Source organism: Lycorma delicatula, chromosome 3 (genome assembly GCF_047948215.1).
Source record: "Lycorma delicatula isolate Av1 chromosome 3, ASM4794821v1, whole genome shotgun sequence".
Lineage (NCBI taxonomy): Eukaryota > Metazoa > Arthropoda > Insecta > Hemiptera > Fulgoridae > Lycorma > Lycorma delicatula.
Window position 1 is genome coordinate 694,185 of NC_134457.1, and position 13,583 is coordinate 707,767.

The 13,583-nt window shown below is 30.2% G+C and overlaps 1 protein-coding gene across 1 annotated transcript in view; it reads right to left on the reverse strand.

Moving 5' to 3' along the window:
• Window positions 1-13,583, reverse strand: part of ssp3 (SCAPER domain-containing protein short spindle 3) — a 140,682-nt gene that overhangs the window by 47,450 nt on the left and 79,649 nt on the right. Inside the window, exons 15-18 of the mRNA XM_075359329.1 lie at window positions 8,990-9,099; window positions 7,934-8,174; window positions 3,556-3,755; window positions 1,098-1,293 (exon numbers count right to left, since the gene is read on the reverse strand). Of these exons, the coding sequence (XP_075215444.1) occupies window positions 1,098-1,293; window positions 3,556-3,755; window positions 7,934-8,174; window positions 8,990-9,099 (747 nt within the window). The remainder of the gene's footprint in view (window positions 1-1,097; window positions 1,294-3,555; window positions 3,756-7,933; window positions 8,175-8,989; window positions 9,100-13,583) is intronic.

Below are 13,583 nucleotides of genomic sequence, written 5' to 3' on the forward strand. Positions count from 1 at the left end.
TGCGTGAGGGAATTAATGTTATGGATTTGTTATTTTTCACAGAAGAAGCACGGTTTCATTTTGACGGCTACGTAAAAGGCCAATACAGTAGAATTTGGAGTACTGAAAATCCCCACGTTTATCACGAAAAACAATTGCACCCGCAGAAGTCGAGCGTGTGATGCGCTATATTGCGGAAGAAAATAATCGATCCTATTTTTTTCGAGTACACCATTAATGCAGAACGATATCAGGATATTTTATTTCAGTTCATTGCACTCTTGGAAGAGGAAGACAGACACCGCGTGCTACAACATGACGGTGCGACATCGTACTACGCAGGTTCAACTTCTGATTTCGTTGAGGAATTCTTTGGTAATCATGTTATTGGTCGAGGCTTGTGGCCACCAAGATCTCCAGATTTGACTGGGGCGGATGTTTTTCTACGGGGTTACCTCAAAGAAAGAGCCTACAGCAACAAACCACGAACACTTGAACAATTGAAAGTCAATATTGAACAAGCTGTATTAAATCCAGCCACAAACTTTGAAAAAAGTTGCAAGAATGAAGCTTATGTAAAAAGAATGAAGCTTATGAAGCTTATGTAAAAATGAAGAATGAAGCTTTGTAAAAAGAATTGAAGCTTATATTCAAGAAGATGGCGGCCATTTCCAACATTTACTCTAAATGTAAGGTAATGGATGGTTATAATAAAAATAACATTTACATTTACACATACCTTTTTATTATTTCAATACCTACCAATATAAGGTTGGGTTGTATTTTACATGGGACACCCTGTATAACATAATTTATTTAAAAAAAAAAAAAAAAATCAGCAGAGAGGTAAATAGAGCAAAAATAATAAATATAAAACTTTTTTCTAAAATATTAGAAAAACATGTAGCAGTGAAGTGTTAATATAAGTAAGTAACATTGTACTTCATACGTGTACTGATTGACAAGAATAATACTTGTTATTCTTCATTTTACATGTTACTTATTACATGTTGCTGTTAAAAAACAAATTAATTTTATTCCACACACAAAAAAAAGAACAAATTTTAATTAAGAAATATTATGAAATCACTAACCTTTCAAAAATAAAATATTATTACCTTTTTCTCAAGTATCCTATTGATTTCTGAAAGACTACGTTCTAACTGAGTAATAGCATTATTGGGCCACTGGCCTAATCCCTGGCTGGTATGAAGTCGCTCCACATCCTTCAAACATTTAAGGATTCGACCACGATTTGGACTTTCTAATTTTTTATTTGAACTAACGGTTAACTTGGCTTCGTACTCTTCTCCCCTGAAATAATAATAATAAAAAAATAAGTTAATTTTATTTTTTTAAATAAAATAAAATTTTATAATATAAATTAAAATTTTATAATTTTTTTTTTTAAACTGAAAATTATCAGAGAAGCACAAACTAAAATGTTATGTACTGTTCTCATGTCTTACATGGATGAAATTAATTCACTCTAGACAGATCTTATAGCTAATGTAGGAGTGTAGCTGTATGTTGATTTGGTGAGTTTTCAGACTGACTACAGCTATATTAGGTTATTATCCTGCTTAAGGAGACTCTCATATAGTTATTTAGCAAATTTCTTTTTAATATAAAAATAAGTATATTTTTTTACTTAATTTTTGAAAACCACTTTTTAAAATACTGATTTTTTTCTAAATAATCTAAAATTATATTTATTTGCCAAATAATATTATATGACTTCTGGATCTTGTTTTATTTTCACATTTTTACTAATCAAACTTTGTCTCCAAAAATACTTTTATGATTTATTAATTTATTTTTGCTTTATTACAAGAAAATGTATTTATGTTAATTATTTACTGATTTTAGAAAAAAAAAAATTCATATAGGAAACTAACCTTGCGGATTTATTCCTTTGGATGCAATTTTCTGGTAAACAATACCAATTACTTCCATAAATACTATCAATACTAATAATAGTAATTATGTGGCATGAGATACTGTAATGTTTGCTTTTATTAGCTACATGTTTTGTTAAAACGTTTTTTTTTGTATTAATGTTCTTCTTAATTATGAAGATGTTTTATCATAGTAATGGGTTTATTATTATGTCAAAGAATTAACACTTTTATCATATGTTGAAAATAGCTAAAAGTGTAACATCATTGTACATTTTTAAGTTAAAACCATATTCTTTAAAAAATATTTGCGCTGAATTTTTTTAATGTTATTAATGTTTTATAAAAATTTCTATAATAAACTGCTAATTATTGCATTGGTAGAGTTTTATGTTGTTTTAGAACAACGTACCATATTATTTTAGTGATTTCACAAATTAGAAAATATGTTTCTAATAAATTTACAGAATTTTACCTTTGCTTTTTTGTTTGTAGGGAGAAAATGTTGAAAATTATGAGATCGGATGCAAAATGTTCAAGCAGGTGGTCAATTCATTGACATATGTGAATAAAACAAAATTAATAATGGAATTTTTCAAATATAGGAGTCCTTATAATGGCCCCATGCTGTTTTGGGAAATCCATAAATATGGATATAGTAAAAAGTTACTGTAAGATTATTATGGACAAGAACGGACAAACAAACATTAAAAGACAAAGTTGAAAACTGCAGGGTCATTACAAATAAGTATAAGAAAGTTAAATGTAGTGAATACCTGGATATTCATATTTTTGTTTATTATAATAATAATAATACGTTTCTTTAATATCCTTATCCATTTCCCAACTACTTTCTCTTGTCTCGTTTTACTTTATATTCTAACTACTTCTTGCTTCTACTTATTTTTATTCTGTTTTTGTTTTTAATATTATTAAATTTCAGTGGAAATATATCTAAGTAGTTGAAAACGGGTAGTTCATTTCAAAGAACAGGTCAATTTTTTACTTACCAGAGACAACTGTTTAATTGTTCAGAGGTAGATAGATGTTTTAACAAGTTTATATAATATTTTTGGAAATTGAAGTGGAATATCAAACATTTTAAAAATAAATTGAAAAGAAATTGTAGAACAAGTAATTTAATTAATGGTTGGAAAACAAATTGGTGATAAAATTTTTTAATAAAATTTAAATGTTTTACATTTTCAAAGTATTTCTTTAAGGTAAAGGATTTTAATGGGCAGCGGTCCAATGAAATTATTTTAAGAGGATTCAAAGTAGAAAGAAAATGATGTGAACACTAAAGTCAGAACTATTTTAAGAGAAAGTTTAAGTGGTTGCTCCAAATCATCAGCCTTACTACTTGTGTGTGTTTGTATGTAAAAAGAAACAAACAATACTAATTAAGAAATAAACATTTATTAAGAAACGCTATAAAACAAATATTTTTACCTGGGTTTTTAGAATATGAATAGATTTCTTTTAAATATACTTTTTCATAGTTTCTACTGATAAATAGTCATCTAGATTTACACTTCCACTAAAAAATTTCTGATCAATGTAAATCAAATTTTTCAGAAGTAATGTGAAACACAGATCTTTGTAATCAAATCTTAACTAAAACTGTGCCAATCCTTAAAATAAAAAATTAAACAGAATAATAAAAATATCTACAAACCTTTGAATCATGCGGGTCCTAATTTTTTTACATCGTTTTCTTAATGCTTTCTGTCGTTCTTTATCTTGAGTGACTTTTGGATCTAATTTTCCAGGTGGAGCATCAACAATAACAATGTCAGGTAAATCGTTACGTGTTTTCAATGCTTCTTGATGTGGTCTTCCACGAAGATGACTTAATAAATATACTTCTGATTCAATCTGTAAAAAAAAAAGAAAAAATTAATATTTCTAACCTTAAAACCATTAACTTGCCTGTAAACACAACTACTGAATAAATGTCAATCCTATTCAGTAATTAAATTTTTAATTTAGACGAACTGAATATGCGGTAACAGCATTCCTGCATTTCATTCAGAAAATTTTAGATTTAAACCCTGGTTAAGCTCAGTATTTTTCACATACTTTCAAGCTCAACATTATTAAAATGTGAAAAGTTTTGGTAAAGAATACAGAAATTTATTTAAAAATAGCTAATAAAATATTAAAATGCAATAATGTAAAATTAATCCATAAACCATACAAAATAACAAGGATAGTAATTAATGGTACTTCAACCCAAAACTACACAAACCATACGAAAGTTATTAATTTTGCAACAAAATAATTATTTAAATTATTACAATAAAGCCACACTGTTATTACTCTTACAATCTACTCAGTCAACTGTAAAATGAATTTTTTTACATTCCATATATAATTATACATCAAGGGTATCTAATGAACACACATGAGTACAGGCAGTGATTCTAATTCACTTGTTATTTATGTATACAATTTGGATTGGAATGATTATCAAAGTTTAAATCCTTATATGAATATAATTTATTAGCGATCAACTTACAATAAAATTTTGAAAAATATGTATATGTTTACATACATCATAAATAAATAAGGATTTTCAAATAGGCTTTTACTTATATATAAATTACAGATATTACATGCTCTAAGTGAAATCCTGCAATGTTAATGGAAAATCATAACGATGTGACTAAATTAAAAAGATTAGAAAAAAAATTGATTTGCAACAACCATTCATTAAGCAAACAAATTAGTGTATGAAGAGGGGAACATTCTTCAAAAAATATTCCCATTGTGAAAAAGGACAACTTTGACCTAGTTTGGATGAACAGTCTCCAATCGGTACTTTTGTACGGAATATTAAATCGAGTCAGAAGTCCACATGCATCAGTGCACAAAACTAATTCTCCTTATGAAAAATATGGAAGAAAATCCTTTCTCTGTACCTGAACCAGGAAAATGAGGTGCCAGCTGCTAGCAGATTCTTCTCTTTAAGACTCGAACCAAGCAATTCTGAAGTTTCTTTGGTCAGATATGTCTGGAAAACAATCATTTAGTTCAGACTGTGAATAAAGCTCTGGTGCACAGCTATCTCCAGGTTCATACTCCTCGATGTTATCTTCTTTTAAATCACTTGTGGAACTGTCTATTTCAGGTAAATTTTCTGGTGGAATTGGCACTGGTACGCCTGGACCATGAGGAACTGGACATAAAGTGGATGGCATATTTGGATAGACCAATTCTTTTTTTATAATTCAGATTAAAACTGTGAACACCAGTTGAACAAAAGTAACAATCATTCGTGTGATTTCATGACTTGCCACACCACTGGACCTGCAAATCTGAACACTGTAAGATTTAGAATTTAGACAGTGGTCAAATAGTGAACAGTGTTCACCATTTTATCTTCATCACCTATTTTCATTCTGAAATACATGAGGTAACACTTGTCAAATGAAACTTGTTATATTTCTTTTTTGCCTTTGCAACATTAATTCACCACAAATGTAAAAAAATGAATCTGGAGAATTTTTGCAGCCTCTTGAAGTCATTTTGAAAATAGAAAGTTTGCTTTTGGCCTGAAAATATATTTTCCATCTACAAAAACTCATTTGACCACAGAGGGTGAAAAAAACTTGATTTACGCATGCTGATGGTTGAAAGAGCATTGGTAGTAGTTGCAGAGTGCATGAGTGGCATAGATACCTGCCAATAAACATGTTACATCTTGTCACAACCTGTCGGCCAAGTTCTCCCACTGTCTAGTCAACTTCAACCCCCCCCCCCCCAATCCTTTTCAGACCACTCAACTGTTTAACTCTAAGAATGCACAGTATAAATAAAAAAGTGAATATATTATATTAATTTGTCATAAAAAAAATTTTATGTCAATTTTATAGTATCACATTTTCACAATTTTTCAACTTTTTACAAATTTTGAAATTTCAGATTTGCAAAAAATCCAGATGTAATGGAAAAAATTCAAGTTTTTTCAGATTCAATGCTAAAAATTACACAGAAATCAATTACCAAAAGTTTAAAAACATTCCATAACCCAAATTTTGCAGGCTTGTGTATTCTGTAATGAGATATAGATACACCACTATAAACCAGAATCGCTAACACAAGTAAACAATGGAAATATCCTAGATCTCTAGTAACAAAGAAATTTGAAATGCTGGTTTTTGCTCCCTTTTTTGGGATGTGGAAGTTCCTAATCTGTCATTATCTGGAAGTTCAATAAACTGTCAAAAATTTTGTTTGGAGTTACTATAAACAATTTGAAACTGACTATTCTCATTAATAACGTGAACTGTTAAGTAAAGGAACAGCTCTTTAGAAGGATAATGCTCACCATCATACGGCCAAATTAATGCAACAAATGATTTTAAAATTAGATCATAGAAATAAGTTTTGATTAGGAATATAGTTTTGATTTGGTTCCATCAGACAATTTGAAAATAATGAAGCAAAAACAACTATGCAATCACGGCTTTATAATCAACTAAAAAGATATAATTGTTAGTAAAGATTAACTTCTTTGTTAATGGAACACAAAAGAAAACTGTGACAAATACAAAGTATAAGAGGGATATATGAGAAGATACCGAAATATTCCTGGACGGTACTTGTAGAAATTAAACACTGATAATAGTACACAGGATACTGGTAGTCATTAAGTCATTACTTCCAATCCTACTCCATCAGTTTGCTGAATGCTACCATATTGTGTGCCTGTGCTCAGTCCAGAAATACTATTTTACAACTTTGTGTTATTACTTCTTTACAGCGACTGATAAATTTAAACTGCAGAAATATTTGTATGAAACTTGGTAAAAAAGCTACTGTGACTTCCTTAGTACTTCAAGATACCTTTAAACAATTATTCATTAGGTCAAACACAGGCTTGTTCATTTCAATGACAGAAGAATGTTGCCTGAAGACAATCATTCTGGGCAACCTGCTAAAAGCAAAATACTAGGTAAGGCGGACAAATTCTGAAACTAACCATGAAGACTATTAACAAACAATCCATTAATTATATTTGATGGTTGTAATCGGTTATGGAATCTGAGAATAAATTTTAACTCATAATTTAAACATCCATCATACAACTACAAAGTTTGTCCCTTAACGCTTGTCACTTTGATTAATGATTAAAAGCAACAACAAGCTGATTCATGTTGTGAGCTTTATGCAAGGCTAACAAAGATCCTACTTTCATCTCTAAAGTCAAAACTAATTATGAAAGTTGGATTCATAGCTACAATCTAGACACAAATAAACAGTCATAACAGTGGAAGAGTCCACAATCATTAAGATCAAAAATGGTATGGCAAGTCAACACAAAAAATATGCATGTTCAGTGTTATTAGTCACCAAAGGCAATACTGAGAATTTATACTTGCTGGAGTTAGTGATTCTGACTTTTATGGTTTAGAGGCTTTTCAGAGAAATGTGTAGGCGAAAAGACCAGAATTATGAGAAAATAAAATTAGCTATAAGATCATTAAAATATGCTCATGCACAACTTCCTCAAAACATTGCAGTTTTTAAAAGTAAATGATGCTACTCTCTTTACACTCTGCATCCTGTCCTTGACTTACTTTGTTTCCTAAACTAAAAATGTAACCAAAAGGTTATCACTTGTACCATAGAAGGCATCAAAAAAGAATACCAGTCAATGCTGGAGAGAAATGGGATTTTGCCTATGCTTTTGAGGAATAGACGAACAAACCACGGATACATTACCAAGAAGGCCATTTTACAAAAAAAAAGTGGTGGGAATTTTTTAAATAAGGGAAGTACATGTATTTCTTTAGGCTTAGTCAAGGAACTTTATAATACCACCTTGTAAAAAAAATATAATGAAATATTAACATCTGTAAACACTTGGTAACATGTCTACCGATGTGTCTGTCTGTTTACTTACTGAATGAAACAAAGGATAAAACCTTGAAAAATGAAAATACACATTCACTCAACCACTCTTTTTAGACCTTTCCTAAAAATAGTTTCTACCTTCTGTATTATGATAAATATTTCACATCACTAATCGAAAACTAACAGCAACTAACCAAAACATTACACGCAAGACACAATTTTTTAGTCTCATAGGGAGCAAGACGAGGGGCTTCATCATTATTATCTGCAACAGTACGAAGAGCAGCAGTTTCAAGTGCCCGTTGCCTTATTTGTTCGATATTCTCTTCATGACGACGAGCAGAATCTTCCTGTTTTTGTTGGATTTTTTTCTGAAGTTCTTCAACATTAGCTAACTGAGCTGCCTGAAGAGCTTGTAATCTTTCTTCTCGATCCCTAAAATAAAAAAATAATTAATTTAATAACATAATAAGATTACATTTGTTAGTAAATGATAGTCTTGTCAGTAAAAAACTTTGTAAAGTACAGGGAAAAACTAAAAAAATGATACACTTAAATTTAAACATATGTAATTATTACAATGTGATACTGTGCTAACAACTAACTGATACTTCTTCAAAATGCATCAATTTAATTTTAATAAAAAAAAGAAAAAAATTAGATCAGAGCAGCCATTGATATAAAAAATAATAAATACTAAAACAAAAAATTAAATAAATCATACACATTCTGGATATTCAAATTCTTTTTCTATTAAAAAATTATGAATTATTAATAACAATAATAACTTAAATGTAATTATCAAGGTATAATTTTTTTTACAGAAATATGCAGGTGGTAAGAGTATGCAATCTGCAAATGTTGAATATGTTATCTCTTATGACATCTAAGTAATAAATAAAAAAGTATCATTGAAAAAACACAGAGTTTAAGAAGCCAGGAACACAAATAACCAGTTGAAATTTATAAATTTCTTAATAATTAATTAGTAGTATCTCAAAAGTACTGACATTACATATATTTTTCATAAACAAATGTGTGGAAAAATTGTCAAATAAATTTACACTCAATAATATAGCGATATAAACTCATCGGTATTGATTATATTGAATACAGAATCATGAAAAAAAATTAACTAATGTGATCAGCAAAATATATGTTTTCAAAAACAGACCTGTTTTACATCTGTCTTCTACAAAATTTAATGCAACTCTAAACATAATAAGAAGAATAAGTACTCATGATTTCACCTGGCTTTTTCCCTAGCAATTTCCAATCTTTCTTTTTCTTTTTCCTGTTGTTCTCTTCCAATTCTTTCCTCTCTTTTTCTTCTTCTTTCTTGCATTTTTTCAAGTTTTTCCTAAAAAATTATAAAATCACAATATACTACTTACATATATATATATATATATATATATATATATATATATATATACACAACAGGTGATCGTAAAGTCATGCAACCCAAATCACAAATTGTTTTTTATAAAGCCTTTTTATTAATAATAATATTAACAATTATAAAAGTATTACTAACAAGTTTATAATAATTGCTGGAAATGTCTACCATGATTTTCAATGCATGCATCAAAGCGTTTTCTTACACTGTATGTGACCTTTTCCAGTGTAGCAGCAGTGATATTTGATTAACAGTCTTCAATATTTTGTTTAAGTTCATCGAGTGTATGAGGGTTGTTTGAGTAAACAATATCTTTCACAAGCCCCACAAATAAAAACTGGAAGGGCTCAGGTTCGCTGAACGAGGTCATAGACCACAAGCAATTAACCAATCATTAAAGAAATCACGAAGCAATTGCGTACTACTGTTCGCCATGTGTGCCAGCTGCTCCATCTTTTCGTAACCAGCAATCACGTTCATCAGCATCTAGCAAAGTTATAGACTGCATAATTATTTCTTGGTACCGTTCAACTGTGATGGTCTCCAAAAAAAAGATAGGCCCGACAATTCTCCGACAAGATATACCACACCACACCTCAATTCTTTCCGAATGTAATGGCTGTTCATGGAACATGTGGGTTCTCTGAAGACCATATTCTGTAATTTTATCTGTTAATATGCTAAAATGAAACCAAGCTTCAGCGCTGAAAAAACCTTGTCTAGAACAGATATGTTATTTTGAATGAAACTTCTCAACCACCGACAAAACTGCATTCTTTCTTCTTATCTGGTTCTTGATGACTTACATTAAACTGGTATGGATGTAATTTTAGAACTTTAGTAGCCTTATGAACACTTCCATAAGATAGCCCAATCTGGTTAGAAAAAGTTTTTGAAGAAACTTTTTTGGAGACTGGAGAATAAAGAAGTGTTTCATTTATCACCTGCAGACTGTCATCGGTTAAAACACAGACGGCTGGTACGTTTACAGTCATGCACACTACCTATATCCCGAAAATGATTAAATAGATGAAATGTAATGGATTAAAATTCTTCTTGACACATCATATATGATTTCAATTTACAGTAACAACAATAACACGCATTGTTCTTGCGTACAAGATGTTGCTGCTTAGACTAAACAAACTGCTTGGTGCCACACTCACTGTTGACGACAACAATAATGACGCATTGTTCTTGCATGCAAGACGTTGCTGCTCAGACTAAACAAACTGCTTGATGCCATGCTCACTGTTGCCCAGAGGTGTGATCTAGCAGTGCTATCGTACACTATTCTGTCACACAAAAAATTACCCTAATTAAAATATCTTTTACAAAAGTTAACTGTCATTCCTACAAAGCAGAAAAATTTGGGTTGTGCAACTTCACAGACATTTGTTTTATATATATATTAGATGACATATATAACTTTTTGAAAATTCAAATAATTTATCAAAATGTTGACCACTATGCTATTTAAATTCAAAAAACAACATCTTTACCATCAACAGTAACAGAAAAACCTAAAAAATATTAATACCAAACGTCGACTTTCGCGGGATCTCACATAATCAGTTGGTACCTAAAACTATAATTACCTCCAGCAAATAACAAAAAAGAAATAAACTTAAAAATTTAGAAAACATAAACTCAATGGCAGTGAAGTTTTATTGTTACAAATTTTGAGGCTGTTAGAGATTATGTTTTCTAAATTTTATGAAAATGTTAAAATATGAAATTTTTATTCTATAAAATTTTTTTTCATATTTTATGAAAATATGAAAAATTTATATGAATATAATATAATATGGGAATGTAATTGCAAACCACCCGTAAAACCTGCTAGGAAAATTCCAATGGCAAAAACATCAAACCCCTATGGAATAGCCAATGGTTGAACACGACTGAATTGCTAAATTTGTTTTTTATTACATACGAAGTATGTGAGAAAAGTAATGAGATTGGTAACACTGCAAGCAATCTGGCAACGCTGTGTCTACCGGTCTATGCTAAATCGGTTTGTTCATCCCTTCCACATGGTCAGTATGATGGCCACAGCACCATCAGTGAAGTTGTGTTTATGTTGTGTGTTATGAAAATGGTGCATCGGAATTTAGAGCAACGTTGTGCAATGAAGTTTTATGTTAAACTTGGGGAATCTATGAGTGTGACCTTTGAAAAGTTGAAACCGGCCTATGAGGAACATTGATTATCAAGAGTACAAGTTTTCCGCTGGCACAAATCATTTTTGGAAGGCTGAGAACACGTTGAAGATCAACCTCTCTCAGGGAGATCTTCAAGTTCAAAATTTGACGAAAATGTTGAGCATGTGACGGTTCTTGTGAGATCTGACCGTCATTTAACAATAAGGATGATGAGTAAACAATTAAATTTAAGCACTATCACCGTACATCAAATTTTGACAAATGATTTGGATATGCGAAAGGTTTGTGTGAAATTGGTGCCGAAAAACCTCACATAGAACAGAAGGACAATTGAAGAAATGCGTGCATTGATCTTCTGTGAGGATTGACAATGACCAAGAATCCTTCAATTGTGTGATCACAGGTGATGAATCCTGGATATTTGAGTAAGATCCTGGAACAAAGCAGCAAAGCAAATAGTGGCACACTCTGTCATTTCCTCGACCGAAAAAATGTCGAATGAGCAAATCAAAGATCAAAACCATTTTGATTTGCTTTTTTGACAGTACGGATTTCGTGCATAAAGAATTTGTTTCTCCAGGACAAACCGTCAACCAAGTGTTTTTACAAAGGTGTCCTTAAAAGGCTCAGGAAAAGAATGATTTGTGTGAGACCAGACATTGCAGACAAGTGAATGCTTCATCATGACAATGCCCCGTGTCCCACGACCATTTCCATCATAGAATGTTTGACCTCAAAACGCATTCTTACAGTTCCTCAACCCCCCTATTCACCCAATCTGAGTCCTTGTGACTTTTTCCTTTTCCCGAAATTGAAACATGTCTTAAAAGAATGTCATTTTAAAATTCTGGAGAACATTCAATAGACTGTAACCGACCAGTTAAAAGCCCTACCAGTTGAAGGGAACAATGATTCCGCCGGTGTATAGGTGCCCAAGGGAACTACTTTGAAGGGGATAATATTGTTTGAAAAAATGAAACCTTTGGTGGGTAAAAAGTCAGTCTCATTACTTTTCTCACACACCTCATATATATGTAGCAAAAAACATAGAAATATCAATACAATAAATAAGTGTAAAAAAAAACTAATAATCTCATAAGTAACAATAAATTATATTTTTTTATGATTATAATTAAATGTATATAACGTATATGTTAATTTACAAGCAAAACAAAAACAAAAATTAGAATAAGCAAATGCCGGAAGAAATTTTTTAAGAAATAAAAAACTGGAAAATTTAAGCCATTTTTCCTGTTTTGACCTGATTTTATTACATTATGAGGAAATAGAATCCATAAGACAAATTTCAAAATTATTAAAGTACACACCATGTTTATTCCAACAAATTTTATTTTTACAGGTATATTTGATTTTATATCTGTGACATGAATTATTCTAAAAATGATCACTATTAAGTACCAGTGTTTGGTTCAAAAATGCATATTTAATTCCAAGTGCAAGATGCTTACAAAAACCAATATAAATTAAACTGATTACCTCAACTGGTTTTAAAATTTGATTTACAAATTTTTAATTTACAGAACTTAATGTCAAAAAAAAGGCACATCAAATAATCAATAAAAACTTAGAAATATTAGTATAAAAAACTCAGCTGTTTAAAACACAGATTAAAACACCAGAATTCTGTATTATACAGACATTTTGCAAAGATGTTCATGTAGTGCTCACAACACTTGATGATGTTATTTATCATCAAAGCATTATAAAATAGACAAAACTGATAACCTATATTAAGTAGTTTCTGTAATTTTTAAATATAAATCCAAAGTTCTGGTAATCTCTAATTAACAGCATAAAGAAGATCATCAGCATTTTTTTCCAAAAGAAAATAAAACAAAAAATTTTAATTACTGATTAACATTATTCCTGTTATAATGGTTTAACATTTTCTTATTAAAATGACATTTCATTTCTTATGGTTAAGCTCCAAAGCTTCAGTGAACATCAACCTCAACAAAAAAAACAAAGAAAACACAAATTACAAAGCTCAATGATATTCTGACAAAACAGTACTGCCATTATAAACTAAACTAAAATAAATTATATTGTATATTGTACAGAAATTTATTTAATATACCTAAGGTTAAATTATTTAACATTAAAGAATCATGTTAGATTTTTTGTTCTAATACGGTACAATTCCTCATTAAAATTATAGAAAGATAATAAATTTTTATCAAGTACCAGTGTGCACCACTTCCTCATGGGTTTCTTCACTTATCATTAAAACTCCAAATTCCATGAGATTATAGAAATGAA